Source organism: Episyrphus balteatus, chromosome 1 (genome assembly GCF_945859705.1).
Source record: "Episyrphus balteatus chromosome 1, idEpiBalt1.1, whole genome shotgun sequence".
Lineage (NCBI taxonomy): Eukaryota > Metazoa > Arthropoda > Insecta > Diptera > Syrphidae > Episyrphus > Episyrphus balteatus.
The window spans coordinates 9755523-9775420 of NC_079134.1; the positions used below are offsets into that span (position 1 = coordinate 9755523).

The 19898-nt window shown below is 29.7% G+C and overlaps 1 protein-coding gene across 1 annotated transcript; it reads right to left on the reverse strand.

The window, feature by feature from the left end:
- Positions 1 to 6551: 6551 nt before the first annotated feature.
- On the reverse strand, positions 6552 to 18992 carry LOC129906128 (uncharacterized). Its single transcript, XM_055981772.1, has 3 exons — positions 18711 to 18992; positions 7041 to 7601; positions 6552 to 6969 (listed from the first exon to the last, which is right to left on the reverse strand). Exons 1-3 carry the CDS (start codon positions 18772 to 18774, stop codon positions 6767 to 6769), a joined length of 828 nt encoding a protein of 275 aa, XP_055837747.1. The 5' UTR covers positions 18775 to 18992; the 3' UTR covers positions 6552 to 6766.
- Positions 18993 to 19898: the final 906 nt, after the last annotated feature.

The following is a 19898-nucleotide window of genomic DNA, read 5'->3' on the forward strand; positions in this document are numbered from 1 at the left end:
GAAAAAACTAACGCACCATAAAATATTGATCTATAGAAATTAGCGAAACCAAATCCGATGCACCACGCAACACACCGTGTTAAATATTTTTTAAAACCTCGAAGTCGTTCTAAGGCTTTTAGCAACTAAACTGGCCTTGCGGGTGGCGTTAAACATGCTTTTATAATAATGTCATGTCAACAAGATAGTGTAATGAGGTTGTATCTAAAATAATACTTTTTTTTTTATTGTTAAATTTTTATCTTCAATTTACCTTCAACTTATTTTTGTATATTTTACTTTTCCACCGCACAAAAATCGATCTGAATCGCAACATTATAGTGATAAGAATCGTTAAATGTAATCTATGAACTAGCCATTTTCGTATCTCTTCTGATCGATTGGTATTTATGATAAAAAACAAAAAAAAAATATTTGTATAGAGATACAGAGAGGTAGACCTGTACGCATTCAGCGTAGCACTTTTAATTGAAATCAGTGTAACAAGTTGTTTTACCTTTAGATAAAATTTTATGATAAAAGAGCATAGTAAAGTTGTTTTCTTGTGATTTTTTGGTGCGTGAATCATAAAATGGTTATGTTAACATTAATTCGACAATATTGGATCCTTATGTCATTTTACTCCAATTTATCAATATAGTAAAATCCTCTCTTCTTAAGTAAATATTTTTTTTATGTTAGTGTTCCATAACTTCAATGGTGCATAACTTCCTCAAAACATAATAACTCATAAATTAATTAACTAACTTTTTTTATTTACGTAAATCTATTCAATAGTTTTTATTTAACATAAAAATTACAAAACCGCAAACGAAAAATAAAATAAACAAAAGCTTCATGCACGTATTTACCTTTCAATAGAGTTTTTTTTTGTTTCTATTTCTGAATAAAAAAAAATCATTCACCTTAAACAAAAAAAGCTCATAAGTCCCCCTGATTGTTTTAATTCTTTTTTTTTTCTAAAACCTATTTAAATATAAGTCCAATTAAATAATTTGAGAAAGTGTGAAGTAAATCTATTAAGATGACCTTAATAAATCGACCGAGTTATTAATTTTTTTTTTCTGTGACATTGATAGATTTTAATTATTGAGGAAAAGTGAATTGTAGATTTTATTGATTAACTTAAAACTTTTTACGAACTCAAGTAAATTTTAGCTTAGAAAAAAAAAAAAAACTTATCTATAGAAGTAAATATTGCATTTTTGCATAGTTTTTCATTGATCAAGATCGCTGGATCAGTATCAAAATATGTCAGTCTGATAGAATATTTGTGATGTCCTAAAAAAAAAATAAAAATAAAAAAAAATATGTCAGTCTGATAGAATATTTGTGATTTCCTAAAAAAAAAATAATGTGAACCTTTGTAGAATTCACGTTAAAGAGCACTCACGTTAAAAGGCTGAAAAGCTTACTAAACATTCATTGGATTTAATAAATAATACCTAAGACCGAAAAGAACTGAAAAAATAAAAAGTGATCAAAAAGCTTTTAAGGAGCTCTTTGAATTTCAAAAAAAAAACTTTAGGACTTTAAACAAAGAATTTACGTAGGACACCTCCTGTAATTTTTAACTTTTTTTCTAATTTTTCTTATTTGACGATGACATCATATGCGTCGCCCTTAATATAATTTTAGATGAATTAATGTTATTTTTAGATTTTTTTTTGCATTATTTATGCAAGGATGGTTTTGTTAGAGGTACACTATGGCGTATGTGTAATATTTTGTTATTTAAAAATCTTATCAGACTAATTTCTATGTTTTTGATTTTTTTAACTTTTAAATGACTTAATCGGTAATGCAAAGTTACAAATATCGTCGACTGAGGTCATATCTCGAAAAAAACATGGATGCAACAACAAAGGATAGTTTCGAATTTGTAAAAGTTAAAAGAAATCTCCAGCTAAGAAAAACCAACTTTTACCACGTATAAACATATTGGGCCATATTCATAGTTGTTGTTAAATTTAAACTGGAGTTTACACAATACAATTCAAATGGCATAGACTCCAGTTTTTCTTAAAAGCAGCTTAAACAGTGTCTAGGAATACACCCCATTTAGTTTTTGACTTTTTTGTTGATGCGGTTGATCCATACATGAACATTATCGAATCGATGCACACTTTCTAATTTTTTTTTCATCAACCAAGAGCAAACTTGATAGACTTTCCGACTTTGGAGAGTCAATACTGACATTTAGTTTTAAACAGTGAAACATATTTCCCAAAAGTCAAAAACCCATACCATAAACAATTCTCTAGTTGAATGGAAATATATTTTGCTATTGTAATGTGTAAATTTAGTTAATTGAACTGCAGTCGAGATCTCCACAAATTTTTTCGATTTCGTGTGACCAATAAGTTAATTTTATTCCACTTAATTTGAAATCTATATAAACTATATGTAAGTTTTAACCGTTTGGCTTGAAACTTTGACGATGGCAACAAACTTACATATAGGGGAAGTGGGGAGACCGTTTTTGTATTATATAGTATGAAAAAAGTAAAATTGGCAACACTTGCAAAATAAAATAGATGCCTTTTGGTATGAGCGATCACGTCTGTAAATTTAAGAATATTCGGGTGAGACGCCGAAGAGTTACGGTAAATTTTGTGGTTTTTCATCAAATTTTTATCGTTCATTTGAAAAGTCAGTTGTATTTTTAACACTGAAAAAAATTAAATTTTTAACTTTTTTCTTTTTTTATAATAGAAAGGGAATAATTCAAAAGTATTTTCTGCGAAAGAAGGAGTCATAAATATAAATTTAAAAAAAAAATAATTCAGAACATCAGATATGATAAGACTGGGGCAAGACCGCCCATGGGCGAAATTGGAAGCTCAAGAAGCTTAAAAAAAGTGAAAAAAGAAGGTCACCGAAACATATTATCTTTTGTTCATAATTTTTTATTATTTTTTTTATAATAATGAGAGGTCCTCCCAACAAACAATATCCCTTCTATAAAGCTTTACAGGAGTTACATTACCACCTATAAGTGCCAGTTGTATAAACGCGGATCAGCCTTGGTTCAGGAATTTAACTCGCCGATTTCGGCGGATTAGCTGCGGGTCAACTTCGGTTTAAGCACGGATGTGGCTATTCTTACCTTGAACTAGTGCTATATCTCAGCTTTACTACCGATTTCCGAAAGTAAAAGTTGCAGATCCGCGTATTAAATATTTGTACAACTGGCCCTAAAGGTTTATAGAAGTATATTTGTGAGTCGGGCTACAGTACACAATTAACTTAATGAATAACCCAACTAACAATTTTACTTCCACGAGATTAAGATTTTTAATTTCTTGCAGCTATTATCTCTACAGGGCTTGTATTTAGTTTGTGAATCGAAAATTCAAACTTTCGGGCTTAACTTTCGTTAACCGCTTCCTAGAAACCTAGTGCAAGTGGAATCTAAAAATTTCTACAAGCATTAATGTAAACATTTCGTTTAAATTTCAATACGGCCACATGAAATTCCATTGTAGAAGCACAAGAAATTAAAGCCAATAACTGACTTCTTTTAAATGGCTTTGCAAAAGAAATTGTATTAGAACTGCTTACAAAATCTTTATGAATGCTTTCTATTTTTTTTATCCAATTCGAAAATTATTAGACTCAAAAATGACTTAGGTATTTATTTAAGTATGGTAGAAGTACCTACAACTTATACAATTGCCTTAAATGCATTTATTATTATAATTCTATATTACCGAAATTATGTCAATAGTATATGAGTCGTGATATTCATTAAATAAAAAAAAAAACATTACGTTGAATTTCAAATAAACCGCATTAAACGGTTTTGCCTTTTTAAACAAATATTCCACAAAATATATGTGTTATAGTTACTGCATTCCAATATTTGAATTAAAAAATTGTTGAATCATTGTTTTTGATTGAAAATATTACAAAGTATGTTTTATATTACTTTCAAATATAACGACTTACATAAATGTTTATTTTGTATCTCTGTATGAGAAAAAAAGAAGTTCAATTTCAGGCGCATGAGCGAAAAGTTTTTAGTTTTATATGTTTGCCTTAGCGAAGTTAGGGGACATTTATTTATATTTGTAGAGGTCCTTTAAGTACAAGCAAAACATTGTAAAAAGCATTTAATTTTATAAGTTTGCCTAAGCGAACTAATTTTATTTCTAGAAGCCCTGTGAAAGTGAGTACAAGCTAAATTTTTTAAACTGTCAGGCAAACTCATGAGAATAAGAAATATTTGGATAAGTGCCATTATGGTGACCATTTTTGGTTTTTTTATTCATTGTTATAAAGAAATAAATAAAAAGGTGAATCTTTTCATATCGGTAATTGGTTTAAAATAGTGATATTAAAAATGGTTTACTGGCCAATTTGGAGTTCATATTCAAGTAAGTAGAGAAGAAAGGAAAACAAGATTTTAATCTTCTACACTTATTTAATTATGAAATATTGATAGACATTTTAGATTTTTACCTAAGTTCAAAACAAAGTTAATTCTCTTATTTTTAAGAAAAAGCCAAGAGCCCAAAAAAATTGAAAATTTTTTTTCTGCTTCGGAAAAATGCAAGTTGACGGCATCCGGGTAAAACCACTAAAGTCTAAAAAAACCGAATTTTTCAGATATTTTTTTCTGCTCCAGAAAAATTGTTCTTGAGTAAAAAGTTATTCTCTTTCATCTTCTCAATAATGATAAGAATGTACAATCAGAATATAATATTATTAAGTCTTTATTAAATAATTTTTTACAAGATAAAAAAAATCAGAAAATACCTAACCAAAAACAATAACTTTGAAAAAAAAAAAAACACAAATGGTCACCATATTCTTTAAGATATTGCAACTCATCAGGAATTAAGTCGAAGCCCTTAGAAAGTTCTGGTTTCAACTAGTCCAAATTTGAAACTCTTTTATTATATACCTGAGTAGCTCGATGGGTAAGGTACCGGACTTTCAATCAGGATGTACGAGGTTCAAATCCAGCAAAATTCGTCAAGTAAGTTAGAAGTTTTTTTCTCAATATAATTGTGTTTGGAAATTTAATTTCATAAGCAAAACTTGTCTGGATGGAAAACAAAGAAGAAAATGAAAAAATAAAATAATAGGTACACAAAAAAAAATGAAAAAAAAAATATTTTTTTTTCTTTATTCTATTTGGAATTTAGAGTTTAGACTTTCACAAGCCTTCGACGAGTCTGCTCCGAGCTTCTAAATAAAATTAAAAGCCTGTAGCAGTAATACAGATTTTCAAATCTTGAATGTTGCTTGTTTCTATAAGGCATTAAACACATGTTTTGAGTCTCTCTAATCAACTTGCATATGACTCTTCTAAAGCCTATCAAGCTTCTTGGGTGGGCCAAAAGGGCTTCTCTATGGTCGTATACAAGCAATATTTTTAAAATCGAAACAGCTTCGTTAGACCCTTGTGGAAGTAAAATTGTTAGTTGGGAAAGACTTGTTTTTTGATTAAAAGTTGTTTTTTATTGGTTTTTAAGACAATCAAACACTAAAGGTCTTGCCCCCAGTTCCCCTATATTTGCAGATTGTGTCGTTTGACAATATGACTTTCCACTGTTCAAGTATCCTTTCAAAATGTAATTGAAGTCGCAAGTTAACAATTTCTGTAGAATAAAAAAAAAAGTGTTTACTATGCGTTAGTTCTGCATTGAAAAGAAAGGGTTAATATATGCAAAAACTTTTTGTAGGTAAAAAAATTACAAGATATTAAAATTATTCCATGAAAACTTTTCCCTAAAGAACAGACTTCTCCTTGCGCCCAACTATGAATGCAGTCTCCATTGGTAAACGAATTGAAATCAGAAATTTGGTATGAGCATCTGACCAGAATTTTCGCTCAATTTGGATTTTTTGATTTTATCATATTGTTTGTTATAAGTTACTCTTGGAAAATTAAAAACCGATGGTTTTTATCTTTTGTAAAATGCTTGCCTTTATTCATGTTACAAGCACTGTATTTCTACTTTTTATATATGTAATATAGACAAAACATCAAATTATCGCATAACTATATCAAATATTCGATTATTTTACTTACATATGTACTTTCTCCAGCCATCTTCCTGCAGCCCAGCAATAAAACAAACACCACTGAATAGATACTTAAACGCATTCAAACTGTGAGTTTGCTTTCATTAATACATTTATCGAGCTGTTAGACAAAGTGAATAAAGTTTATCCACATTTATAAACGCAAACCTTGCATGACTGATGCATTTTCTAATTTTTGAACTTGACCCATCTCCGATTTTTCTGCAAAAATTAGTCTCATAAATTTAGGGCCTAAAAATTAGATTTCAACGACTAGCACTGACGGGCTAGTCCTTCGGAAAAAAAGGATCCTTTTTAGAAACCGATGAAAAAAGATATATATTTTGTAAATAGACCCCGTTTCGAAGTTTTTTTTTTAGAAAATTTGTTCATGATATTTCTTTATAGATACGAAAGAGGTTTTTGATTGTTGAAATTGAACTTAAACATTCAACCACTTCAGTTCCCTGCCTTGCGAGCCTTAATCACCTCAGTTTAGATATTTAAAAAAACTCTCCATCCCACTTCTGAGTTTTCATCTTAATTTTTCATTTTTTTTTAATTTATTTTCTATAATATTGTTAAAACTATTATCATTATTACAATTTATATACAGAGAGTACATCTTATCTTAGGCTTAATGCATTCCAAAAAACATAACCTAATAAAATTTTAATTCGAATTTCGATATCTCTTTTCCAGTCGTGTGTGTGTGTGTTAGATCTTCTAACTAAACCTTGTAAACTAAAGCCATCAGTGCAACTAACAACGTTGCTATTGAAACACCAAGCGATGAACTGCCATTGCACTTAGTTGTCGTACATGGTGAACACTTCTTTGTTTGATTACCATTTGCGGTGTACAATTCATCACAAACTGATTGTTCTGTCTTAACTCCCATACAACCACGTTTAGTTCCATAAACATTGCCATCTATTTAAAAAAAAAACCATTAAAAAGCTTGTAAAAAGTCAAATGTCAAGATGAAAAATAAAAAAACTCACATTTCTTCTGAACCTTGTAACAGTGATAAGTGATGCCATTGAATTCGGTGTGTCTTCTCTGTCTAACCAAAACTGCTGATGGGAATGTCTCATTGAATGTTAGGTTTCCAGCTGGATTAAGTTCAGGTCTTCTGTCGATAAAGACAGTTTCTTCACTTGGTGTCACAAAAATTGATGGAGGTTTTGTTGTTGTCGAAGTTGCATTAACAACCGGTAGACTATGGTTCATATGATCATGATCATGACCAAAATCGGTGTTTTCAAGACTTGGTGGAGTTGGTAGATCAGTGGTTGATGAAATCGGTCCAACTGTTGGTGGTGTTGCAAATTCAGTTGTTTTTTGAGTTGTTGTTGTTGTTGTGGTAGTTGTTATTGGCATTGTTGTGGTTGTTGATGGAGCTTCAGTAGATGATGTGGATTTTGATTCACTTGGTGACATTGAGGAACTTGTTGTTGTTGTTGTGGTCATGGTAAAATTTTCACCGCCACATTGTTCAAGTGGTGTATTCTTATCGATCTTTGCACAATCATCACAGACATAACATTGGATTACAGTATGGCCTGGAAAAGTAAATATAATTTAATCAATTAGAAGAAAGATTTTTTTTAATAAAAAGATTATTATTTGATAAAGGAGATAATTGTAGAGATACGCATTGTTCAAATAAAAAAAGCAGTACAATATTGACACTATCAAGAGCACTTAAGTAAATGTGAATCACGATCAAGAATTTTTTATTTAGATTTCTCGGTCATTGCCTCAATCAATATATCCAAGTATATACCTAGTCTTTATTCTTATCTAGAATTCATATCGGCTTTATGACTTTTTCAAAACACATAGAGGCCTAAGACAATAACAATTGAAAATAGCTTTCTTTGTTGGTTTAGTTTTTATTGTGGAACGTACTAACTTCGCGAGGAAAAAAAGATTATTATCTCTGATTAAAGATTTAACTGAAGAAAAATAAATTAATATAATATTCGTTACATATTTTTTAAAATATTTTAATAAAGAAAGGTCACGATATAAGGAAGAATTTATTCGCTCCATATTTCGTGTTATCCATAAAATAATAATGTGAATACGTTCCACAAGTTGTTGTAAGCATTTCAATTTCCGAACATTTAAGCGGAAGAGAAAAATACTAGACTTGATGGAAATGGATGGATGGAAAATGAAATATTCATACAAAATCGTCAACATGCTTTAAGTTAATGTTAAAGCTTTTTATTCAAGAAAATTAAGAAAATTTAAAATTTGATATTTTCAAGAAATTAAAAAAAATAAAATCTGTTTTTATAATAAAATAAATTAAATATCGTTTTAAATGATCTTTCACAAAAAACCAAGTATGCCAGTTTACTTCTTGTATAAAAAGGAATTTTTAGAAAAAAATTTTTCGAAAATTGTTAAAGCCGTTTTTAAAAAAAAATAATTTTTTATATATAAAAAATTTTCTAACATTTTCAAAAAAAAAAGTTGGTATGCCATTTTGAAGAAATAATTTATTTACGCATAAATACGAAATTTCAAAATTTTTCATAAACACGTTTTCAAAAAATTAATTTTTCAAAAAAAAATTTTGAAATATTTTTTAAAAATCCAAAAATAAGTTTTTTGAAAATTTTCTAAAATTTTAACATTACCTTTACCTAAAAGCTTTTGTATAAATCGGGGTATTCTTGAACGAGATATTCATAAATCAAAAAAACCGTTATATGACAGGTACCGTTAATAACGGTAAAAAAAATATTTTTTTTATTTCGAAAGTTGGCTCTTATGTGTAATAATACACACAAAAATTTTAATGAAAATCGTTAGAGTCGATATTTCCGTTATATGACAGGTACCGTTAGTTTTGGTCCTAAAAAAAAATTTCAATTTGTCCTCTAGGGAATCACCCAAGACTCTTAACTACCAAGTTTTAACAAAATCACTTTAATAGTTTAGGCTGTAGCTCGAGGTACATACAGACAGACAGAATTGCCGGACCCACTTTTTTGTCATTCTCCATCATCGTAATGTCATGTTAAATTGTTATCTCGAGTTCGATTTTTTTTTACGAATCCTAAACTTGCCCTATAGTAGGGGTACCTACCTATATCGCAAGTAAAAAGAAGGAAGCCCGATCTTATACGAATATTCTTCCTTCACTTGAACTGGCAACTGTGTTGGGTATATGAGTAAAATTGTGAGGATTTAAATCCAAAGCGTCTCTTTTGATTTAAAATTGTGGAATAGGTGCGTTGTGGAACGCGTTTATTTATTTTTTTTTTATTTTTTTAAGAAGAGAAGAAGAAGAATTAGAAACTAAGCTATTAGATTAGTTTAATTTTTTGAGATGGAAAGAACATAGTACCTATCTCGAAAACTCAAAATGCCGAAAACCCAATAAAATCCCAAAAACCTGAAATCCCGATTAAACCGGCCATTTCAAAGTAATGGAGAGGACATATTGACGCATGTTATCCATATATAATTTATTTCCTTGAAGAATCAATTTATTTAATTGAAAGTTTGTGAGTCTCAAGTATTCATGAAAAAGTTGATGTTTATGAAGTTTCACGAAAAACTAATTTAACGTAATTCAATTTTTAAGTTCAATTATTGACCTCAACTCCAAAGCGTTTCGCCCAGGTACAACAGTTGGCTCATCAGTTAGGTAGATCTGTCGTACACTTAATAATAATTTTTAATATTACTTGCTCTATAGGGCAAGTATTGCTTTCGTGCCAAAAAAAAAAAAATCGAGGTTTTAATCAAAACTAACATTACGATGATGGAGAAGTCCAAAAAAGTGGGTTTCGTCATGACGTCCGTCGTCGGTCTGTGCGTCCGTGCGTCCATCTGTACAAGTAGCTACAGCCTAAACGGGTTGACTTTTTTTTTTTTGAAATTTGGTATAGGTGTTTTTTTTCGTAATTTCCAAGGTTGATTTTTTTTGTTTTTTAATATCTCGCTTAGAACGTATACCTCCCATACAAAATTTTTGAGTTATTGCAATTTTCTCGAAAACGGCTCTAACGATTTTGATTAAATTTAACACACGTAATTTTGTCCATAGATCTAACATAACTGCGTTTTAAGTTTTTCTCAAAAAATACGGATAATGGAAATATGGTCTTTACATTTTTTTAAATCGCGGATGTCGGCTCTTCCCGTACATTATTATGGAGTTATTGCAATTTTCTCAAAAATGGCTCTAATGATTTTGATAAAATTTTGCATACGTAATATTCAAAGTAATTGCAGTAAAACTGCATTTTTTGTTTTTCTCGAAAAAGCCAAGTCAAATAAAAAAATTTTTATTTAACTAACATTTGGCCTCCATGCCGTCTCTTCCCCTACATCAACCAAATTTCTTAAAAATTTATATAGAGGCAGCTCTTATAATCTACAAGTAAGCTAACATAAAAGTGCTTTGAACTGCAAGAGCAAGTACGTGCGGCCCAAGTCGTGCATTTTATTTTTTCTCCGTTACTAATTTAACGTAACTACATTAACTCAGACAAAGACCGTAACGGAGAAGGTCATTCATTTCTTCTCCGTTGTCGTCCTTGTCTGTCTCTGTGAATAATTTGGGTACTTTAATTTATTTTTTCGTAAGAATTCTAGGACATAACCTTTGTCATGAGCCCTTAAGACTGATCAAGCTTCAAGCAAAAATAATGCTTCTTCAACTAAATAAATTAAATAACAAGCGTCAATTTGTCTTCTCCGTCACTTTGGAATGGCCGAAATATATAAAATTGAAAATTTGTGCTGTTTCAATTTCAGAAAATATTCATGAGTTTGAAGATAAGAAGTGAAGTAAACAACAAGAATCTGTGCTTTCGCGATTTTGGGTTTTCGGCGTTTTGGATTTCTTGGATTTGGTTACTGGGATTTTTACCTCAACCCTATTTTGGATACATAATGACACACTCAAAAATTGGTAATATAACTCTAAACATTTTGTGGAATGTATACATTTTTCATTTCACGAATTAGAATAAAGCCCATTTCAAACGACACTGAAAACCAGGTAGTTGGGCCGTATAGCTGGTTGCTACGTATACGTTCTTATGGCCGCCTTCACACGAATAAATTAAAAACAAATGGAAAAAAGCCGACAAACGGCCCGGTTTACTCGGTTCCCGGTGTCGTGTGAAATGGGCCTATGGCTAAATATTATATATGGCTCTTCTATGTAGTTTTTTATTTTGTAATACAGTTTTGTAGGGCTCTTGATAACCCTTTCGACAGTTTATTAAACTTTTTCAATAATGCTGAAGTTGTACGTCTCAATAAAGTTTGTAAACATTTTAAAAGTTATATCCAATTCAACGACTTTTGCAGTTGTCCTCGGACATAAGAGTAACTGAACAATTTCTTATAGAAATAAAATGCACGACTGGAGCCGCACGTACTTGCTCTTATGGTAAAAGTAGCTTTTATGTCAAAGCTTTTTAAGAAAAATATTTTCAATTAGGTAGTCAAATTTGATTTTTTAACTATTTTCATAAGAAATGCAAAAATATGTACATTTTTTGCATGGTATTTCTTACGCTATTAGCTATAATAAAATCACTTAAAGCATTATGTATGTCAGATTTAGTCTAAGTAAATCGTTAGACCCGTTTTCGAGAAAATTATAATCAACTTATTAACGATGTACGGGAAGAGCCGACATCCGCGATAAAAAAAAAGTTAGTGTCATATTTTCACTATCCGCATTTTTTTTTTGAGAAAAACTAAAAACGCAGTTATGTTAGAACTACGTACAGCATTACGTGTGTTAAATTTAATCAAAATCGTTAGAGCCGTTTTCGAGAAATTTGCAATAACTCGAAAATTTTGTATGGGAGGTATATGTTCTAAGCGAGATATTAAAAAACAAAAAAAAACCAACCTTGGAAATTACGAAAAAATCATCTGTACCAAATTTCAAGAAAATCCGTCCACCCGTTTAGCCTGCAGCTTCATGTACAGCTTTTTTTGACGACGCACCGACGCACCGACGCACCGACGCACAGACCGACGGACGTCATGACGAAAACTACTTTTTCGGACTTCTCCATCATCGTAATGTTAGTTTTGATTAAAACCTCGAATTATTTTTTTGACACGAAACCAATACTTGCCCTATTGAGCAAGTAAAAAAGGATTAAGACAGGACTGCACCTTAAGTCCCATTTCTTTTTGTTTTATTTATCAATAGTTGATTTTATAGTCAAAGGGCACATGTTTGCAGATGACAGCATTGATCTGACAGATTTGCCTGGAAGTCTCCAAATTATGATCAAAATATTTTTCAAGTACTGCAACAAATGGTTAATTTCGCTTCTTCAACAAACACAAGGTAAATAAATTAGCGAAATTGAAATGTGCTTAAAATTTTTTAAATTTGATGTTTGAAGGGTTCCGCACATTTATATAATTCAGTTTTTTTATGATTACCTATTCTAAATTGTATGGAATGGAAGGTATTTACCTAATACTTTAAACTTCCCTATGGACTTGTTAAGTTGTAAATAATTCAAAGATCATACAGTTTGAAATAGAGTATTTTTTTCTGTTTCAATTGAACTAAATTCAAAGCTTCGTCATACCAATCCAGACTTCTGTATATAATTTCGAATAAATGTAGGTAGATAAGTTAAGTCACTATAATAAGGTTGTTCATTACAAACTTCATACCAAAGTTGTCATTGCTTCCCAAAAAAGGGGGATTCAATTTGTGTGTTACAATTTCAAACAACAACAACCAACAAAACAAAAAAAGAAGAAAAAAGCTTGTAAAATACCTATAAACGCAAAACCTGTTAACCAAGCTTATAATTCCAAACCAAACAACCAAATGCTTTTAAGTCATATTTAAGATTCAAGTTAGCTGTTACTCACTTTCGTCTCTATAAAATATACTCTTACTCTTATAATGTTGTTGTATAGAAACAAGCCTTGGTTTGGTTGCATGCGATTCTTAATTTGTTGCAATACAAAAAAATTATAAAAAAAAAAACTATACCCACTTAAATTTTTATACCCAATTCCATACATTGCCATTCCTAACACGTGATTAATTCATTTGGCCCAAAAACCGGATTAAATCTATAAAATTGCATATAGACTTGATTTGAAATTGCTAATCTAACAAAAAAAATATTAAGTTTTTTTTTTCAATAATTTTTTTTTTTTTTTTTTTGATTGGAAAATGAAGGCAAAGCTTAAATAAACATGCAGTTAATTTTTGAGTATCCATGCAATATCTATAATGAAGTTAAATTTTATAACGAGGTTTAACTATATGACGTTTAATATGCATATACGCCATTTGTTAATAATAAATTGAATGACATTTAGGATTTAACTGTAGTTTTGTAGGTTTTTTTTTAATAAATAAATTTAAGCTTCTTTAACTTGATTTGAGACTTTTAATATAGATTCGAATTAATAACTGTCAAATTTATCGAAAGAAATTTGTCAAAATTGTTATATTTTTTTGACAGAAAGACATTGTTTTGACATTTATTGATGACATTACTCTGCGTTAGAATGTAAACTTGTTATCGATTAATTTCAAAGAAAAGTGATTTGCACTAATTGAGGTTGGATCATAACCAGGGCAAAGGCTAACATACTTTTATATTTTTTACTGTGGGGCGGGTGTAATAGAGTTAAGTTGTTGTTAAATTAACACCGGTTAGAGCTAGTAAACGGAAAATACAAAAATTTATTCCATAGAAGTTATTTATCTATTTTTTATTGACATTGACTTTTGCTATAAGCGCAAGTCCACGTGATACGTGATACCTACGTATTTTTTATATTTTTTAATTTTTTTCAATAATATGTTAACAAGAAGCTGTAAACAAGCCAGTCATAAAAAAATCACATGAAATTAAAATTACCCCCGCAAAAAGCTTATAGGAACAATCATATTATTGCGGACGTGTGGTGGATGTTTAAGAAAAATTAACTTTAGGTTTGTTTTTATTTTCATAAAAGGATGAGTAACAATTTGATGTTCGTGATTTTTTTGCTGAGACATTATGTGTCTTTAGTTTAATATCTTGGACTTTTTTTATATTATTTTCTGCAAAGTTGATGGGATTAACCATATTCGCTAGAAGATTTGCCGGGTGTTTTTTTTTATAATTCAAGTTTGACAGCTCAGCTTTTCTGTGGTTAAATGTGTGGTTTGATCTGATAAGTATACTAATTGAAGATTTCAGGTTTTTTTTTTTTTAATTTAATAAATTCCAACTTCATTCGAGACTTAGATGGAATATTCACGATTCATAAGACGTCAGACTTGTGAATTCAATTTAAAATAGCAAATAAGTGACAAATATTGCAGCTGTTTTGCAACTTTTATGCAAGTGATTTCTATTTCACCTCAATAGGATTTTCTCTCCACTTCTATATTATTAAAATGGTCCTCCTGAAGCTATAGCAATTAGTTCTGGTAAAAACAAAGTAACAAATCATCGAATTTATAAGCTGAATTGTCACGGGTGGGAAAATTTTGTATTCTTGTGTCCAATTATAATAGAAAACTGTATCCAATCTAAATGGAATTTCATGAATAGAAAACAATTTATAAGAAAAGATATGTGTGGCTTCTTAATTTATTTGTAAAATAGACACAATCTTTTTTCTGTCACGGGTGTGACAAATAACATAGAATTTAACTGAATTTACTTCACATTTTGATTAAAATAGTTTGGTTTTTCTGAGCGATCCAAAAGTACAAACTTGTCATTAATGTCAGGAGTGGGAAACATGTGTCACGGGCAGGAAATATGAGATTTTCTTTGCTAGAAAATAGTTGGTTTGGTTAAAAGCCTAATTTTGTAAGTAAACTGAAAAGCCAAAAGCTGGTAGTTTGAGTCATTATAATCACTATCTTAGTATCTTATGTTTTGATTGAATGATATTGCTTGACTGGCTTATTTTTATTCATAAAAAATATTATCTAATGTTCTTAGTTTCGGAATGATAAGTGGTAATTTACACTTGTTGTCAACTATGACTTTAATTTTGTTGATCTTGTCAAATTTTCCAATTGATAACCTGAAATATTTTATATACGATAATGAAAACGAAACTAATAAATTCCACAATAAATTCAGGTGTCGTACTTCGGCATACGTTCGTAAACGTTTTGACTATTGCTCTTTCTATTTAATCAGAAAAAAGTAATAGAGACATAAAACGTCAGTACATTAACGTGCGTAGGCCGTAGTTCGACCCAGCTTAAAGTTTTTTTTTTTTGGCTTGTGGACACACAAAAACTATGTTTGTTCAATTTTAAGGAAAAAACTTAAATACAAATTTTAGGACAAATGAAAGAAATTTACATTTCTTTTAAGTTAGTTAACATTTCATTAGACTCTAGAAATTTGCTAAAGATATTATTTAAATTATGATGTTTTACTAAAGGTTGAATAATAATTTGAATAATTATAACTTTTAACCAAAAACATGTGTTATTTTCTTGTTTGTTAATATCTTACAACTTTTCTTCACAGTTGGTGGAATTTACCTAACCGCAACCTGGTGATGGTTTTTTTAAAATTCTTTGACAGCTTAGCTCTTTTGTGGTTACATCTAATTAATTTTGTTATCAAAGCAATTAAAGCATTCAGGTTAACTCAAATGGAATATCCATAGACATCAATTAGACACGACCATGAATTAATTATACACTTGGTCGAAGACATTTTTGTTTTGTTTTAAATATTCAATATAACACATCTTTAAATTTTTTTAACCGTTGTATTTGTAGTAAAACAAAATAAATGCATCAATTTTATCAGTATCTAAGTATCATATGAATTTGAGTGTTACACTGTCTTAAATTTAGTTTCACAATAAATAGCTTTCATATAAATAAGAAATGGTTTGAAAAGAAATACCTCCGATGAACACTACTCTTGAGATTCTAAGTTTTCAAATGGAAAGGACAAAGGTGGGTAACGCGTTTCACATGCAAATAGTTCGCCTAAAGAAGGAAACTTTGAACTTTACGTTACGTCTAAAATTGGACTCGAGGGTAAAACTGATGAGAATTTCTTGAAGCGCGAGTATTACCGCAGAATTGTTAGAGGGGCGGAATGCAATTAGAAATTTCTTCAGAGCATTGCTAGTAAAAATGACGTGAGACATGCAGAGCCGGATTAAAGCTGTGGGGGCCCTGGGGCTGCAAAAAAGTGGGGGCCCCCCTCTCAGCTAATTTATTTCCAAATAAAATTAATATTATTTTTGATAGCTTTAAATTTATAGGGAATAGAAAATAAATACCATAAAATAAATTGATTTTGTGACTAACAGGTGGTTTTGTACCAGCCCTGTTTTTTTTACCTTCAATTCCATTTTACCAATAATTTTACTTAAACATGGAATTTCTTTAAATGTGCAATTGTGCTGGGATGCTTTTCCAATCATGACGAATTCGAAATAGTTTATATTAAGCGTTTAAGTCAGTTTTTCTTTCACTTTTAATGAGCTTATTTTTAGAAAGCCGCGAATTCATGGGGTTAGGTACTTTGGGCAAATTCAATTGCTAATTAATTTCACACAGAGTTTCAATTAAAATATTTATATCCATTTAATATTGAAAGAGACAACGTATTTCGTAATATAGCTTTCTAACAAGATTTGAAATTTTTGGATAGGAAATACATATAACTTTCGTATTCTAAAATTTATACTATTTGCTTTTTTTTTTTTGAAATCTTTGTTTTTTTTTCGTGGACTGTAAACTAAAGAGTATTATAAAAGTGTACCATCATTCTTTTTTGGTGGTAAAATTCACTAAAGATGTTGTTTCTTGCCTTTGAACAACGAATTTTAAGTTTTTTCTCAGTTTTACATTATACAAATTTGTATTTAAAAAAAATTAAAACTTTGAGCATTTAGTCATACATTTTATTTTTTATGACGACAATAGCGCTGCGTTCCTTTGGGAAGCAAGAAATAATCTCGCTTTTGGTAAATTTTCTTTTTTCCATTGATAGTGAATCTAAAAAAACCGTGTCTTTTTAAAAATTTCTATTTCAAAATTTGTAATTAAAGAGCTATTAAGTTAACTAAAATTAAAATTATAAAAAAAATAAGTTTTAGAATTTTTTAAATAAAACTTTGAGTTTTCTTGGAAAAGGCAGATTGTATCTACGTTATCAGTTTTTTTTCTAATTTTGATTTAGGTTTTTATAAATAATTTCTTGAGAATAGTACGAACTTTCATTTTTATTAATTTGTTTAAAAAAAAAACTGTTTTCAAGCGACTTTAGCAATTTTTATATTTTATTCTAGAATGAGTTATTTTTTCGTAAGTTTTCTTGGAGTTAGAATTTCTGATTTTCTTTTTTCTTTTCTAATTTTCGTTTTCTATATTGTTATAAGATTAAAAAATCTAAAAATTGAGATTTTTTATTTTCCCAGAGCTCTTTGCAAAATACGAGCGTAGCAGCATTAGAATTCATTGAGTTTATTCTAATTGGTTGTGCTCTTAACGTTCGTAGTTTTCTTAATCAAAATGTTCTTTTATTTTGTATTACAAAAAGTCAGAAAAGCATTTTTTTTTTTGTTGAAAACTAATTTGGCTTTATTTTGTTGGGCGCCATTTCACGACACTAGAATGATTGTACAGAGAAACAATTAAAAAATTTGTTGGTCTTTTCTCCACAAGAAGATAGTTTTTAGCAGAATCTGTTGACTGAATAACTTCTTCTTCTTCTTCCTTTTTCTCGGCGCTGTTATGATCTCAAAAAAATTATTGAGGGTTTCAATGCAAACGAAATTATCAGAAAAGTTTGTACAAGTAGTCTTGTCATTTGTCACAATTTATTCATACTGCGATGAAAAATATTTCTGAACTGAATTTAGTTAAGTGATCCGACCTAGAAGTTTTTTAAGAGAACTAAATTTTCAAAAAATGCAGCTTTTGGAGTGACTTTATAGAAAATAAACAGATGATTTTGGTCAAAATTGAAATAATTTACATCAAAACTTATTCCGTTTACGGGGAGTTTAAACACTTATATCCGTAAACCATGACTGAAGACAAGAGTTTTCTTCAATTTTATAAGTTGAATACATTTTTAAGGTAGTCAAAAGTTTTTATTTCAAGTTTAAAAACAATTTTAATTATTCAATAAAAAATGTCAATCCACTAATGCGGTTACCCTTTCTACATTGTCTTATCAATATTTAAAAATAAGTTCAAATTTTATGACTTTTATGCTATATAAACTTTAATTAGAACACTAGATTGTTTTAAATCCTGGTTTAACTTGATTTTTTGCATTTTATCGTACCATTATTTTGACCTTTAAAAAATAACCAAATTATAACAAAGTCCGACATTAGAATTTCATAACCAACTGGTTTTTTTGTTCAAAAGAACGATGCACACATTTATTAGATCGACCAGACAATAGAGAACAATAGACAAAAAACAAAAACTATTTCGAACTCATTTTTCTTATTTTTTGACGGTTTGAATAGTTCAAAGTTACTTATGAAACCCACGCCTTTTATTCTTATTTTTTTTTTTTTCTTTCTTAAAGATTGTTCCACACAGAAAAAGTCAACAGTTCAAAGACTTCACGAGCCACAAAAAAAATTGTATATCCATAAACCGCCCTCACTTTAAACCACATTTTTATCCAATTAATCACCTTTTGTTGCAACAACGAACATCAGCACCAGCAATGTAAAAGTTAATCCACATGTAAACTTCATGATCGAACGAAAATTCACAAGAAACACAAAAAAAGAACAAAAAACAAAGATCGATCTATAAAGTTTGAAGTTGTTTAATCCACTATCTCGGGTCGTTTTGGTAGAATACTCCACAAGCTATCTGTTGCACGTCTAATCGGCTACTGATGGCATAAAAGCTGAGAACACTCTTGACTACCGATTTCGGCCACGAATTTTCAACTAAAAGGTTTGTGATTTAACATTTACATTTTATATTGCTACGCTTGCGAGTAAGTTTGTACGCCTTTTTGGTCAGCTGATCAAGTGCCGCTAAAGTCATAACCATAGTATTGGAGAGGTTTTTTTTTTTTTGAATCAATAACTTTCTGAGCATATCTTTTTTTTGGGAAAACTTTGGGTAAAATAAGCTTTTTGAGCAACTTTTCATGATAAAAATGTTAAAGATTTTTTTCTGAGCCACATTTTGAATCAAGCTTATACTTCAGGTTTCAGCATCTTGGAAGTTTTCCATTTTTATTAATTTGTGCGCTTTGAAGAAATGATGCTTTGAAAGCACCTAGCCCACACGGGGATTATGATGACGCTTGTGATTACGTTACTTTGGGGTTCAACAATCATGTTTATTTTGATATTTTTTTTTTCGTGGTGAAGAATAAATTAGCAAGAAGGCGTTAATAAAGAGTGGCAGGTAGTTTTGCATACGAAGTACATTTGCGTTTGCATTTAACAAAATTTGGTTCAAATAGTCCATGACATAAGCTTTGTCCTTAGAAAATTTATAAAGTGATTTAGTTTATTCTATTCTTTACGATACGTTCTGTAAGACCTCAGCTTAATTTCCCATGTCATCAAATAGGTACTAAATAAAGGGTTTCATGTCATCTTTAGTTTAAATTATTATATCCGTTAACGTAACGTAAGGTAACATATCGAAACGTAACGTAATGTAATATATTACAAAATTAGTTGATTAAAGTTGTATAAGGTTAATAGAATTTCTAGATAAAGATTTTGTTAAAATTTAAACAATTATTCGTTCATAACGTTACGTTACGTTTCAAGAACTTGTTTAATCAACATTTCTAAAAGAAAATATTTTAAAAATATGTTTTGGAAACTTTTAAACATCACTTAAAATTAGC